This window comes from Lygodium microphyllum, chromosome 10 (assembly GCF_053477565.2).
Source record: "Lygodium microphyllum isolate KBCC chromosome 10, Lygodium_microphyllum_v1.1.10, whole genome shotgun sequence".
NCBI lineage: Eukaryota > Viridiplantae > Streptophyta > Polypodiopsida > Schizaeales > Lygodiaceae > Lygodium > Lygodium microphyllum.
Window position 1 is genome coordinate 58067622 of NC_141144.1, and position 19581 is coordinate 58087202.

At 42.6% G+C, this 19581-nt stretch overlaps 1 protein-coding gene across 2 annotated transcripts in view; it reads right to left on the reverse strand.

The window, feature by feature from the left end:
* LOC148030034 (actin-related protein 4-like) overlaps positions 1 to 19581 on the reverse strand; it is a 112038-nt gene that overhangs the window by 15815 nt on the left and 76642 nt on the right. For both annotated transcript variants that reach the window (XM_087686298.1, XM_087686297.1), the window contains exons 13-16: positions 4415 to 4466; positions 4240 to 4306; positions 4020 to 4082; positions 3867 to 3929 (exon numbers count right to left, since the gene is read on the reverse strand). In XM_087686298.1, coding sequence (XP_087542424.1) covers positions 3867 to 3929; positions 4020 to 4082; positions 4240 to 4306; positions 4415 to 4466 — 245 coding nt within the window. The remainder of the gene's footprint in view (positions 1 to 3866; positions 3930 to 4019; positions 4083 to 4239; positions 4307 to 4414; positions 4467 to 19581) is intronic.

The following is a 19581-nucleotide window of genomic DNA, read 5'->3' on the forward strand; positions in this document are numbered from 1 at the left end:
ACAGCAGCGAATTCTCTCTCCTCTGCAGTGCAAAACCCTAGGACAACACTTGCTTGCTCCATCAGCCCTCTCTTTCTCCTCCAACCAGCCCAAAATGGTTTCCCTAGCTGTCCCAACCTTGCATGGCTGTTCTCCCTCTCTGTGCTGGTGTGATGGCACTGTTGTAGTGCTCGCACTGACAAAATCTGTAAAAACCGACTAGCTCACTGGCTCTGCCTCTATCTTTGTCCTGCTCCTCAAAACCTTCTCTCTATGTGCCCAGAGCTCCAATAAGAACAACCCTAGGCATCTCTCGTCCTCGTACTCCATTATCCTGCAAAGAAACCCAAACCCTCTCAAAAAAGGCAATGAAATCTCCCTTTGATCTAATAAAATACAGTACATCTGCAAATAAAGTGCTCCTCAAACTCAACCTCCTAGGTGGCATGACTAGTAGATGTGTGCATCCTAAAGCATGTGTCTATACCATCTTGTCTCAATCCTAAGCTGGTGTGATGATGTCCATATCTGTCCACCAAGATCACGTATCCCATGGGAGAGGTGAACATCCATGTACATTGGCCTGACAATGAATCCCTTTGCAGACACGTGTAAGAAATGGCATTGATACTCTGTCATGTTCGTACCAAGGGGCTCTAGGGGGCGCACCCATGTACAATCTGTATCAACCTTCATAATGTTTGACATGATAACTTGATTCCATTCTATATGAGTGACATCTAAGTATGGGAAATTCAAACTATACGATAGTGGTGGGAGTGCATTAAGAGAGTGGCAAATGAGATCCATAATCAATGGGTGGTAGAAGTTAGGGATTAGATATTGTAGGTTACCACCATTAGTTTCAGTAGGAGAGGTAGTTGAGCCGATCTACCTTCTTCTCCCTCTTTTACACGATTAGTTGCTCAATGAACTTGGAGGCCGGCTGGGTCAACCCTAAATTACTTAGCCATAAGTCTAAAGCGAGTACACAATACGTCTTGAATGCCGGACAAGGCTAAGTGTTGCACCCCTCTCAAGACCCATGCTTGCCTTCAATGATATTATTATAGAAATCAACTAGTGCAGATTTCAAAAGATCAAGCAATTGCTATGTGACGATAGTGAGTGGAGGTGTGGATGCAGATTTGTTGTTCGTTGATTGAGACCCATTTGGCATTGGATGGACTAATTGGCTTGTTCATTTTACACATCTATGCCGGATGCACTAGAGGCCTTTCAATTTTGAAAACTTTCATTATGAAATTGATTTGTAATAGGCTTAATGTCTCCGTGTGTGTGTGTGTGTGTGTGTGTGTGTGTGTGTGTGTAAACAAGGATATTTGGAGATATGATTTTGAGGAGAGGTGAATAAGACTTGAGCAGAGTAACCTATGAAGTTAACACTGATACTTGAGATAGATTTGAGCATAGTTTTAGAGAGAAAGTGCCTTGAGGGTAAGGCTGTGAATGGTTGAGAAACAAATTTTAGATAAGAGGGAGAAAGAGGAGATAAAAGCATGTGCAAGGATTGGATGTGGGCATTGGCAGTTCGCAAAATAGTTGTGAGCACGGCCATTGCACTTTGTCACCACAACAACCTCAACCACCTAGGCCATGACCGAGGGGTCCATGCCACAGTCAAATCAAAGCCGTCATTGAGAGACACCAAAAATTTTCCCCCACACACAGCTGATGGACCACATCATAGCTGGCACCATTTGCTAATCTTGAGATGAAGAGAGACAATTGCAATCTCTACATACCTCTTATATACAATTTCAGATGTACTTTACAGATTTTTCCAGTTCTTTTTTACAGCTCTTTAGACACACGTCTTAGACTAGGATACTACTATTTATGTTACTGATAAGTTGACATTAGACATGGAATTGCTTTGATTTTGTCTCATAGGCCACATTTGCCTGTTTTTGGACACACACACCACCCTCCCTCCCCCTCGCCGTGTCCCCCCTCCCCCCCCCCCCCCCGCCCAAACCCCCTCTCTCTTTACACATACACACATACACCCTGATTTTTCAGCTGGTGCAGCTGCGAGAATCATTCACACTCCTGACTGTTGTCCGCCAATGACACTTGCAGCCCTCATCCACCTCCAACCCTTTCTTAGCCTGCTCCTCCTCCTTGACAATTATGTCACACCTGCATTCATCCTGCAATCTGGGCTGCCCTCCCCTTCTCGCTCACTCCTCTCCTTGCTCCGTCGTCCCCCCCCCCCAAACCCCCAACCTTCAAACCCCAGTCAACCTTAACCCATACCTACATAACCCCTACCTCATGCCCTCTCTGACCCCCTCCTCTACACCTACCCAATCAACCTTCAATCTCCAATCAACCTTACCCCATATACACCTACTCCCTACTTTATGCCCTCTCTAGCCCCCTCCTAGACAATTGAACCGGGAAATATGTTGAATGTGTCCAAATAGTGATTTTAGCTTTCTCGTTTGCAATGCTTCTACTTAACATGCTGTCATAAGGACATGTATTTTTAAAACCTCACTTAACATGTGGATTAACTTTTAATCACATAATTAAGTAAATGTTGCACATATGAGGTGCAACTGGGATTAGAGTAAATTTACAAGCCCAGGACCGGAGGAAATCACGGGGTGTCAAAGGAAAAAGTTGCTATAAGTTATGCCACACATGTACTTGGTGTTATATAGTGCCAGGTGTTAGCCTAGGTCATTCATTTGGCCATAAGTGTCAATTAGTAACACTAGAGAAGTGGCGTTAAATGGTACCTAACGCTAATCTCATAGTTAAAGATGGTACAAAGACACTCAAGAATGGAAGTTGCCTAGCCAATTTAATTATTGGTCAGTCATATTATTTTTCAGGGCATTGAAATAATTTTTAAATTAATATTTAATTATGGCTAATGCTGAAAAAACCATTTGGGAAGGCTGACACTTTTCAAAAATACCCATGCAAGACTGAAAAACGTCTTTAGAGGCTAGAGAGAGGCATTTTTAGTATATCCAGCTTGCAAGAGAGAGAGAGGAGATGCTGTTGGTCTGATTTGCAACCATTGGAGAATCTTTTGAGGCAGCTAGGAACTGGAGAAGACCAATCAACAACACATGACAGCATCTACAGGCTGTTGAGACAAGGCAGCAGCAATAAATGACTGATTTTCTTCAGTTTTTTACATCTACAAGCTATTGAAACAAGGCAGTAACAATAAATGACAAATTTCTTCAGTTCTTCACAAATAAACTCTGAATTTTCTCTCTCTACATCTCTCTCTCATCTCGCAGCCATTTCACAACCTTGCTCCGAAGATCTTTGCATTTGGACTCTTGGAGGCTCAAAAATTACAGATTTCTCTGCTATAAAGCCTAACTTACAACAAAAATTAAGATTTAGTAGCAACCTCGGAAAGCATGCCGAAAATTGGGAGCTCCAAGACTTGAATTCAACAGGGTTGAAGCTGTTTTCAACTAAATTCAGGTGGAGGACTAGCTAGCCATTGAATTTGGGGCATTTTCCATCTCCATCAAAGCGAGTAAAGGCCAATTAAGTGCCCGAATCAAGGGGCAAAATAGATTGAAGACTTGCTGGTCACTTCGGATAGGAAGGGGAGTTTGGATTGCGAAGGGGATCGAGAGAATCCCATTGTAAATCAACTTCTTCTTCAATGAAGCTAAAGAAATACCAAAAGGGATGCCAATTTTGGAGCCAATTGGGTGTGCATTGTCCAAGATCAGTAGGTAAATTTGTATTTTCAGATTTGCATTTATTGTTTGCTGCTGTAATTAAGTTGTAATCAGGGATTTACCACCCATCCACGGAAGGAAGGCTGGTTACACATGCTTAGTGAAAAGTTTTCATGGCAGGCAGCTGACAATATATCTACATACCAAAATGCTACTAAATAGCTCCCGTCGAATGTCAATGTCACACTTGTTTATGCTCTCAATAACCTACAAAGAATTACAGAGCTCCATTATTTCCATGCAAGCAAAGTGCAATTAGCAAGTCACAAGCATGTGAATAAACTTGTGATGGCAGACCATTTGAGGTAGCCCTTTCAAAGAACCAAGATCAAGTGAATAATTCTCCATGCCAGGAACGGTCTGCAAGTTTTGAAAACAGTTAAAGCAAACAAGTCAGTGTAAAGAATGGCATGAAGAGAAAACATCAGAAACCAAAAATGCAAAGAAAAGGGAAACATAGATGGCTATTTTGAAAACTAACCATTGAATATAAATTTTACAAGTGCATAGTGCAAACCTGGATCAACGCAGGATTAAACATCAGATCAGGAATTTTGAAGCGATCAGCAGCAATCTCAATCACTCTGTCAGATTTCACCAGAAAAGGGAATTTGTCATAGAATCTTTGTTTAAATGTTCTGACACACTTGAAATACTATATGTACAGCACATCTGCTAATTTCAGAGCATACTGGCCATCAGGTAGCTCGTATGGTGTGGTGGGAATGTTTGCATAAGCTGCCTCTGTCAACCATTAAAAGACTGTCTCAGAGAAAATGTTCCCATAGGACCTAAGCAGTATATGCATTTAATGCAAATATAAGATAGTCAAATCACTGAAGAATCATCTAAAATACACATGCTGCATTATATCACCCCGGGTAGTTTTTGAACTTTGCCTTGAGATACTTTGTCCCAGGGGGATTTACAAATAGAATCATTCCTCTCTCTGAAAAAAAAAATGATTTATTTATTTCTCAACATTAATAGTTCTGTATTCAATCATTAATTCTAACACAATCAAGATGTTCCATTATTGCAGACTGATGTGGAAAAAGTATTTGATGGGAGAAGATGCAGGGCAGCTCTGAGAGGAGGAAGAGAAGAGAGGCATTCTTGCGGACATGGAACTCAGGCACTTTCTTCCATAGTGCCCCTCAGATGATTTGCCATTATAGCCCACTGCATTGGTTGTGCACCCAACCATTGTAATTGTGATGTACTTTGCTACTCTTCACAGAGTTCCTTGTACTTTGTATTCTGCCTCAGGTTTTCCTCCAAGGTGTTATTAATTGGGGAAAAAAGAGAATTAAGCTTTGGAGGCTTTGGACAAAAATTAGAATGTGATTTACTGGCTCTATCAATGCTTCTTGCATTCTTGGTTCTAACTTCACAAAACCTTGGAGTTACTTTTTTTATCCTTGTTTGGCTGTTGCTGAGCTGATAGAAGTTTCCTTTTCTGGTAATGAGAGACATTTATGGAGTGACTAAAAGTCTTGTTCTTAGGGGGTGCAACATGGCATTTTCCAAACCTCCAACAATGTACGCTTTTGGTGATCACTATAGGCATCTTTGGAGCTTGCTTCAAAATATGCTTAAGCCTTTTCAACCAATTCCTCTTTTGAAATTGTGGATAGATTGCAAAAGTTGGCATTTCACAGAATGGAACAAACTATGCTCTTCATGATACAACAGCCAAAAGAATGTTAATTATTCTACAATCTAAATCTTGGATATCTGAACATGCCAATTCTCTTTGGCATCATATATAGTTCTCTTGTTCAATGCCACTAGAGACTTTTAATTTTGGGCCAACCAACTACCAGTTAAGGAGAGGTTTTACCTATGGAGATATATGATTGTTGTTTCTCTAGGTTCTACACTTGCCATCAAAAGGATTGCTTCTACCACTTGTCATAGATGCGGTGCAATCTCAGTTTTCTTTCTTTTGGATTTTGCAAGTTCCTCTACCTCTTTGGATCTTTCCTAATCAAATTGAAGCCTTACGGTACTTTATTTTCTTGGGTAGACTTCTCGACACTCTAAACTATATGGAAACTCCACAACCCAGATCTAGCTCTTCAGATTTTTCCTAGTCAAATTGCATCATTTTCCTAGGTGTACTTCTCCACACACTACCCGGCGACCTTTCAATAGTGTACAAGATCTTTGCAATCGATCTCTATCTGACAGCCTTTAAACAAAGGGTCAGTCAGGCCTCTATATGATTTATTTCATGAGTGCTTTTGAACTTTTGAGGCTGCACTTACCTGGAATATTCAGCCACTTTGTTCATTGATACTCAATACATTACTTTAAGTTTCTCCATCTCACTTCCTATGTTGCTGAATTGTCCAAACTTTGCTGGTCTTGTGTTGCTGGTTGTGGGGAAGGGAGAATCAAGAAGAGGGCACAAACTACTCAAAAGAGTGCTGGCAATGCAGAGGGACTGGATTCCATGGCATGTCTAGCAAGGAGGGCAAGCACGACAGGCAAGCAACTACGCTCAGAACGCAAGACATGCAAGTCGGTGGGAGTAGCAAGCAAGAGGCAGTGGGGGCTGGCTATTGGAAAGAGCAGACTGACATGGAGAAGCAGGAGCAAAGAGAGGTGAAGGCGAATGAGGAAGGAGGTGGAAGAAGCAGGGTGAGTGGGTGTAGGGAAAAGGAAGGCGTAGGACAATTAGGGGAGGAGGCACAAGTGTAGCAGATGAGAAGGGCAAGCAAAAGATGGAGAGGAAGGTGCAAGTACAAGCGTAGTAGGCAGAATGAAATGTCCACCCAGGATCCAGCATACACGCCAAACATGACAAGAGACATATCGACAAACATAAGGGGAATGGACATCAAACACACCTTCCAGCCATAGAGCTAAATAGGATCACCCCCAAGCTTCGGAGCTGATAGTAAAGTAGGTCATGCCCATATCCCAAAAGCTACCATCCTATGCCACCATCCCACATTGTCCATGTGTATGATGTGTTGGCCTACAAACCAAGAGTCCAAGAGTGGTGATCACACAATGGTGTGTGCACAATAGGGCCTTGAGTCCTATAAATAGGGCTCAGCTGCCCTATAAATAGGACTTGGTTGCCCTAATCCTGAAGCACCCCTAGTGCATTCACACTAAGTCACTTCATGACCACTATAACCAATGCTACTAGTGCCCATCCGAATGTCCCAAGATGTACCACTTCCCCTCTTATGAATGATTGTTATCATAAAGAATATCCTCAGGAAAGAAGTGGGAAAAACGACTCTTCAATAAACCTATTGACTCCCACGTAACCTCTGCCTCTGGGCGATTCTTCCACTTGACCAAATACTCTGAATAGAGGGATCATTTAGTCCTATGGTCAATAACTAAATCGGGCTCGAGTCAAATATGATGAGCAATGTCCTCAAGTTGTGGAACTTGCTCAATCAAGACTATCAATTCACCTTGCCCATGTCATTCTTTCAGACGACTAACATGGAACACCAAGTAATCTGAGATGGCTAGAGATAAGTCTAGCCCATAAGACACACTACTTATTTTCTTGGTAATCTAGAAAGAGACACAATGCTTGGAATATAATTTATAGCACTTGCCAATAGTTATTGAATTGAAGTCCTTTGGGACTTTCAAGTAAACCCTCATGCCCTTCTCAAGTCTCCAAGAGGGCAATTCCTGTTAGCATAAAATGTACCACGATTCTAGGTCATTTTAATGTTTTCCCTCCAATCGCCAACGTCTCTTGCATATTGTGTATTTCCATCCCATTAAGCTAGACAACAATCAGTAGTTTTGGCTCAAAACCATACATCACCATAAACAGGCCCAATCAACTTGTCTATAAGAGACATGCATGCAACATATCCTCCATGCTCTAATTTGTCCTCTCAGTCTATCCATCGGTCTTAGGTGTTTCAAGGATGACATGGACAATCAGGTCTCCAACTTCTAGAAGACCATTTGCACAAAATAACAGTGAACTTAGAATCACAATCATTGACTATTTCCTCTAGAAAACCATAAAGTTTATACAATGCTCAAAAAAAAAAACTAGTCAAGGCATGGCTTTTAACGATCGTCTTTGACGGAATGAATCGAGCCCTTTTTGTCAATCTATCAACCATGATTCATATTGCATCATGACCCAGATTCCTACCGGACAATGCTACTATAAAATCCATAGAATTGCTACTCCACTTCTTACTAGGAATTTGTAAAGGATATAACACCCTCACTTGTCCGTGTCATTCAACTTTATTAAGTCAACATTGAAGAGCTCCACCCATCTCAACTTCAAACTTTTGAATGTTTGGATTACCAAAGCTTCTTGGGCTACTAGGATCCTCCGTGACAAATTGCCAAATCCTATCAAAATGAGGATCATTTTGGTAACTTTGTTTCAAAGAAAGATAGAAATTAGTCGAAATTTTAAAGAAGGATAAGGCATTAACTTCAGAGATTTGACTACAAAATCAGCAACCATATTAGTTGTGCCCTTTTAGTAGCAAATCTTAAAGCCAAAATCCTGCATAAGCTCCACCCATCTCAACGTGTGGCCACAAAGATTAAGCTGATTGCAACAATGCTTCATTGAAGAGTGATCAGTCCAAATAATGAGCCCGTACAAACAATGATGTCAAATTTTAACCGCACGGATGACCACCAATAACAAATTCTCTTAGAGTGGTATAACATGTCTAAACATCCGTGAGCTTATGGCTCTCAAACGCGGCAATTTGACTCTTCTGATATAGAACAACACCAATAGCATAATCATTCGCATTCATATGAACCTTAAAATGTTTATTCAGATCAATAATCTGCAACGTCGGTGCAATAGTAATTAGTCATTTCAATTTTTAAAAGCATTGGTTGAGCTCACTAGTCCAAACAGACTATCATGCTTATTCTTACTTTGGATGTCCTTAAGCAATTGTATCAAGAGCTCAACAATATGAGTATAGTATTAAACGAATTTCTGAAAGAAACCAATAAAATCCAAAATAGATTTTACTTGTCTAATGGTGCTCAGAATAGGCCAATCCAAGGCTACTCGAACCTTTTCAAGATCAATTCGGATGCCATAAACCAAGATGCCATTTAACCTTTTCAGTATCAATTCAGATGCCACCACATATGGAATGCAATCTTTGATACATCCTCAAAAGCTATCCGTATTTAACGGTATTTGGATCTAAGATTGAGCTCTCGATAAAGAACACACACCAAAGAGTAGATCTATGAGATCATCCATCCAAGATAATGGATATTTATTCTTGATGGTCACTTTATTCGGACCCTTCTAATCAACACAAAAGCACACCATGCCATACTTCTTCTACGCAAAAGGATAGATCGGCCCCATGGAGACTTAATAGGTTCAATAAAGTCCTTCATAAGGTAACCATAAAGTTGCGTAGCTATCTCGTTCTCCTCTTTGGGCTAAACCGATAAGGTTACCAAGAGACGAGATGGCTACTAGGCAACACCTCGATCCTATAATCTAATATACGGTGACACAGCAAAAGTCCATCAAGTAGTTTCGATAGAAAAACATCAACGAAGTCATGCAATATTGAATCTAAACAATTATTCACATCAAAATTATTATCAATATTGTTATTGAAAGAACGAAAATTGCATTGCACCAATGACGATTGAGTTTTGTCAGTAAAACAATGTAACAACGTTCAGATCATTCAAAGGCTGATATAATATGTGCATTAGATTCAATGATCTAGACAATCCTACATCATGTTAAATTGACCATCAAGTTCAAAAGAGACTCCATGAGATTTATAGTCTACACATGGTGAGAAAGATTTATTTAAAAACCATGGCATACCAAGAACAACATCGACCTGGTCCAAGCTCATCAATTGGAAGTCCAAAGGGTCATAGCACCATTGGATTAAAAGATCGAACTTTAGCATCATTTGATCCCAATGATCCACAACCAGGCCCTTCACATATTGAACTCAATACTCTCAATTAGCAGAAGCGTGTGGAGTGAAAGTCTCTACACTAATTGAGAAGAAAGAAAATTGTGAGTAGAGTCATTGTAAATAACACCGTAACCAATTGGTCATTAATACTACCAATGATCTTTAAAAGTTCAAGTGGAACAAATATAGTCTTATTCACTAAACAACTCAAGTAACTACTTGTAATAACAAAGCAATCCTCTACTGAAAAACCAAAAGATATACGTAGAGTTTCCACAGTGTTTACTAATACTTTTGAAGTCTCATTTGCTTTCTTGTTCTACAAAAACTCTTTGTCCCCTCCGAAGTTCCTTATCTAGAGACAAAGCAAATAGCAACCCTTCAAACAGTCCTCACTACAAGTCAGCTTGCATTTATCATCCTTCTTCTTCCATGACTTAGAAGGTGCTTGATAAGGTACCATTGGTATAAAAGGCTTCTTTGAATTAGAGATAGAAGCAACTCAATGGGATCTACCCATCAACTTGTTACCTCTACTTGCAACCAAAGTGTTGAGAAACCCTTCACCTGCAGTTTGCGTTTCTGCGTTTTGTGTTTAGGGTTTGCAGCCCCAAAAAGAGGCGCCATCCTAGACTAACTTTGCCTATTTATAGGCCACTCTCTCATTCATTCCTCACGGCTGATTCATTCAATCCATTACCTCTTCTCTCCAGCCTCTCCACTACCCTCACACCCCTTCAGGAGGACATTGCGGTTCATGGTTCGTGGTTGTCTTCATCATCTTCCTTATGCTACGGCACCCTTGTTCCTCCCTCGTATCACATTCACTCCATGATTTAGATCTTCATCATTCCATTCATCAGAGTTTCTTCTTTCTTCTCTTCTCTTCTCCATGTTTGCTGAGTTCACTCCGTGTTCCTCCCCGCCAACCCTACTACTTCGTTGATACGTCATCTTTTGACACAAAGTATTGTCAAAATTCTTCACATACCTACAGATATTCTTCAAAGAGTGCAAAAGGTTGCGGAGCACCTTATTCTAGTAGTCCGGTGGTAACTCACAATAGAAGAGAAAAAACGATTAAGAGAAAAGGAGAAGGACAACAGGAATGGAAGACAAATCTGAATTGAATCTGGAAAGAAAGCTGAATACAAAGACAGACTGATTAGTCCTTGCACACAGCCCTAAGTGTCAATGAGGGCACTAGATCAAGCTGAAAATGATGGAAGCACTAGAGACGGAGACGGAGATAGAAATGGAGTATACAACCTGCAAAAGACAAAAGTGAATAATATGTCTCAGTCAAGTGCAGGGCTATATATAGCTAAATACCTCCAAATCTGGCCGATCAGCTGCAAGAGAGTGCAATAAATGTAGTCAGCCGACCAGTCCAAACTAGGAATGAAAATGCTGACATGGCACTCTAGGACTGGTCACAATCATCAAGGGCTGCCTAATCTTTAGGGCAAGGAAAAGTGGTTGGCCATGCAGTGTGAACACACCTCACACTGATTGCAAAAGAAATGCACACAAAATTGAGTGGGAAAGATAGTCAGAGCTCCAATGTCTCTATATGGAGCTCACAACTACGAGATGACAAACTAACAAAATAAAAGAGCACGCTAACACCCGCTCTCAGATCTGGGAGTGTCTAAAGACCCAACAATCTCATATGATGAAGCATGAAAGCATGTGGAAGAGGCTTCATGATGAGATCCATTGCATTGTCCTCCATGGGACAAATAGGCCACCACTAACTCAAAATCCATGATCCACTCCCAAACAAAGTGATACTAAACCTCTATGTGCTTCGTGCAAGCATGTAACACAAGGTTCTTTGCTAGAGCTAAGGCACTCTAGTTATCCACGCACAACTGTGTGGGTCTTTTCTATGGAAAGTCAATGACCATCAACAAGTGACATGGCCAAATTGCCTTGTGTTGTTGAACAAAGTGCATGATACTCGGCCTCCATAGAAGATAAGGCCACAATAGGTTGCTTCTTGCCACTCCATGAGATAGCTCCTTATGCGAGGTAGAAAGCAAAACTAGTAGCGAAGCATCTCAACTCCATATCACTTGCCCAATCTTAGTCACTCCATCCAACAAGAGTGGCTCCCTCTCTATACACCATCCTATAGGATCGAGTCTCCTAAAAGTAGCAAAACACACACAAAGCAGCTCGCCAGTGAGCCTAAGTAGGAGTCTTCATGAAAAAAGACAACGATGCCACCACAAAAGAGATGTCTGACCTAGTATGTATGTAACCGGTCTATGACTCACATAAAGCGGTAGTCCCTTCCATGAAACCGGTCTATGACTCACATAAAGCCGTAGTCCCTTCAATTAATACCTAGTCTTTTCACATACACACACAAACAAAGACCTCACTCCCTCACACAACACCAGATTGGCCCCGAAGACCAGCGCCCCTTTCAGTATTTCTTTATCAATTAAAAGATGGAAAGTTACCAAAAAAAAAAAGAAATATTCCAAAGTACAAAGCCTGTGAACAACTTGGCTTTCATCTTTTCTGAGTAAATTTCAACTGCATAAGGATAGTATAGCATATCCAGAACAACATCCCAAGTAGAAAAACACTTTATGTGACCATAACTCAATAATCCGAGTGTAGAATTGCAATCTGCAGAACAATGTATTTACTGTTTTTCACCTTTTTCTTGACCTGTTCTCTGCCTTATTCCATTCCAATTGAACTACAATCCCTTTGACCCTGCCATCATTCCAACAATAAAATAGTCCCACAAACAGCACTAAATCAGAGCTGAAAACATTGTTCCTATGTGGCGTGATCATCACTTTCTTTAGTTCTTGGAATGGAGAAGTAATCAGCTGCTCTTGAACCTAGAGAGTAAGGCTCTTGCCTCAGCAGAAGAGCAAAGAAAACACAGAATTGTACATTCAATTGAATCAGCTCATCATGCACAGCATTTCCTCTAGAGAGAGATTTGACCAGAGGGAGCTCTACCTCCGTACATGAGTTAGAGACGAAGAAGTACTCTCTATAGCTGATGTACTTGCAGCAATCTGCCCTCAGCCCACAAAAATTTCACGCTCAAATATGCCCCTCCCACTGCTCTCTCTCTCTCTCTCTCTCTCTCTCTCTCTCTCTCTCTCTCTCTCTCTCTCGGAAATTTGTGCCCAAATTGTGACACATGGCATACATGTAACAATTTTCTCGTTTAAACCTTCCAGTCTAAAATTCTCCATGATCAGTGCAAAATTTGACCTCGGCACAGACCAGAGAATTAATGCTCGTGCAAAAACGAAGATAATGACGCGAACAGATTTTGGGGTCCAAAAATAGTAACTCCCTAAATTTTAGAGATGGTGACCCCTGCATTCCTCAAGTTGTTCTAAGCAGCTTTTATCATTGCAACCACATCAAAAAGTATAATGTGGCTCAGTTACGGTGACTTTTATTCTGTGGGCATTCGCACATGTGCATCTTCTATCTTGGCCAGGCTCATTGTCCTGCACCATCTCCAATGGCTAAGCACACAGTCCCAAACCACTGGCACTCTATTCTTCAGTGCCCATTCAATCTGGTCCCAAGGCTCAAATAAACCATTAGTCCAATTTGTCCCAATGGTTGCCTCTTCTGGCCATGCAAAGATCCTAGCTTAATGGTAAAAAGCAACAGCAACTAAAGAAAAGAAAAAAATAAAATATTTATATAAGTAAATAATAAGGAAAGCAACTACAAAAAGTATCACCACCTCGTGGCAAAGTATAAACTAGGTCAATGATTCAACAAGACATCTATACCTAGTAACATCACGAAGGGGATCACCAAGAGTAGCCAACTTGACTCCAAATCCATGGGGCAAAAAATAGGCCAACACTTGGCAATATGAAAGAAGTGAAGGACCCCAAAGTCTGTAATGTCAAACTCCTGTCACAAGATCTCGAGTCCGATCAACCTTCTCTAAGTCACTCATTGTGATAATCAAGTCATCCACATACAAGACGACTAAAACACAAAAGTCACCCAAAACCTTATAATAAAGGTTAGGGTTGTGATCTGATCAATGGAAGTCACTTTGTAAGAAGAATTGAGCAACCCTTTGGTACCAAGCCCTAGGAGCTTGCTTCAAGCCATAAAGGGCCTTCCACAATCTATAGACATGATCCTCCTTCCCGTTCACAAGCAAAACCAAGAGACTATGAAACATAAATCTCCTTCTCAAGCATGCCATTCCAAAATGTAAACTTTGTATCCATCTAAAAAACAAGCCAATGGTGAAGGGCTACAAGAGCCAAAGTAGCATGAACAATGGACATATGGATTGTAGGTATGAATATCTCCAAATAATCCAAACCTCCATACAATGCAAAACCCTTGGCAACAAGCCTAGCTTTATGCTTGTCCAAGGATCCATCAACCAGAGACTTGGTCTAAAAGACCTACTTCACACCAATCACCTTCCGCTACGATGGTTGCGAAACCAACTTCTGAGTCTGATTTGAAAACAAATAAGAGAGGAGAGAAGTGAAAAAACCAAGAGCACACACACAAAAGCAATGGAGACTTGAGCACATAGAGAGATAGGACTAAAATCTTCTTCACCTTCTTTCTTCATCTTCCTTCTACAACATGATAAAAGACTAAAGGTACCACAACGTATGTATACACGATCACTAAGTTTCAATGTACTAAGGAAAGAAGAGATGGCACAATGAATGTGCATTTAAGGTTTGTGTTTATTGTGTTACTGTCTAAATTAATGTGTTTCTGTCATATTTGTACACATTATGTGTTTTATTTAAGCAAACCCTAGCATATCTTCAAATGATGTCAAAGTTAATGCTCTTGTAAAGAGTATCCAATGGCTATTCTGGGGAGCTTGGTTTTGTGCAAGAGTCCCATAGTTGCCTCCGTATGTTGTACAATACTATTCGTACCGTATGATTTGTACCATACAATACGGTACATATCCGTACAAATTTATATGGTCAAATTGGCCATTTTTTGCCACCGCATCTGGCAGGTTTCTTTTTGTTCCTACGCATTCTCACTTGCGTGTTTCTAGGTTCGTGTCATCCTGCATGGCACTTTAGGAGGGTGGAAAGCCTTGGATACTTCAGCCTAATCCCTTTTCCAGCTATGCATTCCTCCCCAATCCCCCTTAAATTCCATGCAGCTGATAGCCCTATTTGACTATTGAACCCTCTTTGACTGTTTGACCCTTCTCTCATCTACAAAAGATGCTCCTCTCCTCCATGCTTCCATACCAATTCAGCAAGCATTTGCTATTCTCATCTCCCTCTCTAGGATCTTGAATCTCACTGGTGATTTGTGATTCATGAAGCTCTAGCCTCTCACTCTCTCCTCTTTCCTGCACCCTATCAAGGCTCAAGGCTCAAGGCTCAAGCCTCAAGCCTCTCCCATCCCCTCTCTCTCATTCCTGCTCTTTCAACCTTACCCCAACGCTCTGCCTCTCTTTCAACTTTCAAAAGTCAAGACTCAAGCATCTCACTCTCCCTCTAGCCTCTCCATCTGACATCAGGATTTGGCACCATGACTTGTGAGAAGCACGAGGCCTTCAATTTGCACACCATCCATGTGGAGAGGGACACAAAGAAGTCCAACTCCCACCATTCGATGTGTTAGTATTGTGGAAAGCGCTATATAAGTGGTGCAACCCGGCTTCTCCGATATCTTTCCAAGATGGGGGAACAAGTTGCTCCATGCCAAGAAATCCCTCAAAACATGGCGGACGAGATTCTCACAAAGATAAGAGGGGGATCTCCAAGAGGAAGAGGAAGAGCAAGTGGTGTATCGGCACTAACTCCTATGCCTACTAATGAGGAAGCATCGAACATGGGCGCATCTTCAACGAATGTGAAAGAGGCCTCCACCATTGGTGGTGGGGGCTCCACATCCACATCTGGCTTCGGCAAAAGATAAAGAGTGGAGGATCATACAGCACTGAAGAGGCAATCTTTTCTCTCTCAAGCTCCCAGTCATGTGCATGGATCGCCTACCTTTCTTAGAGAAAGGCAACAACTTGTAGATGTTGAAATTGCACACACATTGATTGAGTGCAATCTTGCATTCAATGTCCTAAAGCAAAAGCAATGGAAGAAGATGGTAAAAGCCATTGCCAATGTACATCCATGTGAAGGATGGACCAGTGTCACATATAATGACATAAGGACAAAGAAGAATAATGAAGAGAAGGAGAGGATTGATACCTTGATCCCATTCAAACTGCATGGATAAAATATGGTTGCTTCATTCTCACTGACGAATGAAGTGATCGTATGAAACGTAGTATCGTCAACATTCTCATCACTAACTTTTTGCAAGCCTTAGATACTAGCAAGAGGGGGAGGAAAACAATAGGTGCATTCATCTATTGCCACATTCGCCAAACTATCATTGAGATATACATTGTCTTTTAAAATTGTTTCACTTTCTTTCATTATAATTTATGCATAACTATCTATCTCCCTATTCTCTCTAATACCTAACTCGATTTTCTCTTTTTGGGCAATAGATTGGTTTAGGCCATGCTAACCTAGGCTTTGGATGTCCTATGGATATAGCGGCATGATTCTCTTATGGCCCGAGTATCTCTGGCTTAATGTTTCGTGTGTTCAAGTTTGAGGGTGGAGTTTGAGTAGGGCCTTTGGTTGTTTTGGCTTTAGGTAGGCAAATCCAGGTGTTAAGCTCATAGTAGCCTTGTGCTTGCAATAAGGTCTTGGGGACTGTCAAGAATCGTGTGGTGGGGGGACTTGCTTGAGCTGCTGCACCAAACACACACTGTATACATAAGAGGAAGCTCACTCAAGAACAGAAGAAGAGAGATGGAGGCCAAAATGTTTTCTTGTTGATTTCTTCTTCTTCTTCCACCCAGTCAGAGAGATACCTAGCTCTGGCTCCTTTTATTCACCTGAGACAAACTCATAAAGGCCCTTTCCAATGAGGAAGTTCGTCACACGGAACTTCCATGAAGGGTAGTTGTTCTTGTCGAGCTTCTCAATAATGGGATTTCCACTGTTCTCTGTCATTATCACAAACAAGGATATAACAAGCAAGCTAGTATTCTGCAATCTTCCACAACACGTGCACAATAATACACAAAGCAACCTTTTTCACTGATGAATCAACAGTGCATGTAATCTGCAACCTATTTGCAAATAAACCTTATGTTTCCTTCCTGCAAACACCTCAAAAATTACAGATTCGCGATCTGTAACCTGCATACCCACTTTCGGTCAATACAATCGGAATCACAGTGTACCCTGAAACTGTTGTCCGCAACCTTGCGGCTCTAAAACGGAGCCTGAAATGACCTCGGACGCCCAAATAACTGTGGGTCATCCCTAAAGGGCTTTTCTGCAAAATATACAATAGTTTGCTCGCACACCAAATCTCACAGTAATCTGAGATTTTTGCTCGACCCTGCTTCCGGTGCCTCCACAGGCACTATCCAAGAGAGAGAGTGGAAGAATGAGAGAGCTTCTTACCCATTGCTTGCTTGCTCAAACCTTGCTTCTTCTCCTTCACTTCAGCCTTCAAAATCAGCCTCTCTCAGTGGTGCGGCTCTGATACCATGTCAAGAGTTGCGTGGTGGGGGAACTTGCTTGAGCTGCTGCGCCAAACACACACTGTATACACAAGAGGAAGCTCGCTTAAGAACACAAGAAGAGAGATGGAGGCCAAAACGTTTTCTTGCTGATTTTTTCTTCTTCTTCCACACACTATATAATGTACACAAAGTATAAATAAGATACAACATAAAGGAAAGTGGCCTACTAAGTCAAACAGTGCATAACCGACTACACTAATCGACTAGCACTATGCCTTTGCCAACTGTAGGTAGGTGTAACAAACTAAATATAATAAGTGATAAGTCAGTGGCCATGTGAGTATCATAATGACCACCAACGTGCTAAGTGTAGACATGCGGACCCATCTAGCCAGGCGGTCCATCATCAATATCCGCACATGTTGAGCTTGCTATCTCAACAAATCCATCCAGCAAGGGCCGGCTGCAACTCCTGCTGAACAATCAACTTTCTAGAACCACGTGCCCCACTGTAGTGGAGACTATTCACATTCTAGGATGCAAGATGTAAGCTCATAGAAAAACCTGTGACTGACCAAATAGGCATCTGTTCAGTGTGGAAGTTGTTGATGAAGAGGAAGAGCTATGAGGCATGCGAATACGCTTGCCGCAGGCCTGGACGGCGAGCTCCAATCCCCCATGGTGGCCCTCGAGCGGACCATGGGGGTAATAAATGCTCCAGGTGGTACCTCTAGGGCATCTATCAGCCACGCTGAGAGTCGTGACTCTGTACACTAGTAGAAACGGGCAGCCTGTGCCAAGGACCACTCAATCACATCTATCGTTGCTCTCCATTGTGGAGGGGCTCAAAAGATAATGCTCAAGTGTGGGATCTCGGCACCAGCCCACTAGTTAATGTCCATCATGCAACGTGGCCACTGCTGTGAAAACAGTGCTAGTCCTCCTTCTCCCATCCACTGGGAGATGTGGTCCGCCACTTGACTCTTCACCTCCTCCTCTACCTGTGTCATTATCCAGTCCCCTAAGTGAGAGGTTTGAAGGAAGAAGGCATAGTTTATTCCATCCGGTGGTGCTAGTAGATAGACCTCGCCACTCCTTGACTTGCATACCACGAAGATCCCCACCTCCAGAGGTAGTGGGAACTCTCCGCACTCCACAACTCTTGGGTAGGACCACAAACCACTACGAAAAAACTCCTGTGGTAACAGCTGCGCCTGTTTCGGAAAAGTGTGACGGGCGATAGGGACAGATGAGCTGGTGGCTATGTGTGTGTTGGGGGGGAGAAAGGGACAAGGCTGCTGCTGAGAGGAGGATGTAGGCATATGTGACTCATCACCTTCTATGGGAAGAGGGGGGATGGGCAGGGGGAGGGATCACCTGCACCGGATGCGAATCCGGGGGGCTGATCGGCAAGGGAGGTGGTGGAGGGGAGGAAGATCAAGGGATGGTGGGGTGGTCCGAGGTACATGTGTTTGGGGGGGGGAAGGAGGCGGCTACTGGTGGCCTTGGAAGGGGGGGTTGTGGACTAGGATTAGTGGGGGATCCATGGGAAGGAGGGGGGGGAGAGTGTGGGGGCTGTGGGATCTCAAGTGAGGCAGCTTGTGAAGTGGGTGGTGGGTGTAGGGGATTGCGGTCTTGCCGATGGGACAGGCAGCAGGGGGCTGTGGAGTGCTCTGCCGAGGGGCTGTCGCTCGCCCTCCTACTCCCTGCTGCCATGGCTATGTTTGAGGGGCTGACTACGGCCCTCCCTGCCATCTCTCTCCTTGTCGTCTTTGGACTCGTGTAAAACCATCAACGTCCACCTGCGGGCCTGTCGGCAGAGCCGCCTTGGCTCCGAAGCGCATGCAATCTGCTGCCTGATGCCAAAAGTCATGGCAACGCAGGCACTTCCCTAGTTGCCCAGTCACAATGACCTGCTGCTTAAAGGAGTGACCACGTGCCTCATCTCTAGGAACTTTGGTATACTCTTTGTATCGTTCACAGCTACTCGTACCATTGGGACTTCTGCAACTGTCACTGTATCCGCGAAGGAGGCAAGAAGAACTGTATCGAAGAGCCGTTCAAAGTCCTCCACTAGTTGGCGGTCTAGGGAAAAGTAAAGTGACCAGATATCTAAGAAACCTATTGTGGAGCACAAATGTCTCCACTGTGAAGCCGTTGTACCAGAGAACCATGTAGATGACCCCCTTCGTGGAGGCACAGGGTGAGCTATCCACTAGCTCACAAGCTACGTCTGTCTAGGTAAGTCGAACCATGAAGATCCCTTGGCCCATGAGGACTGCCTCCGCGATTTGCCTTGTGCCAATGCGCAAGTGGAGTGAAGCCAATCCGGAAGCTGGGCCCTCCATGGGGAGTGTCCTAC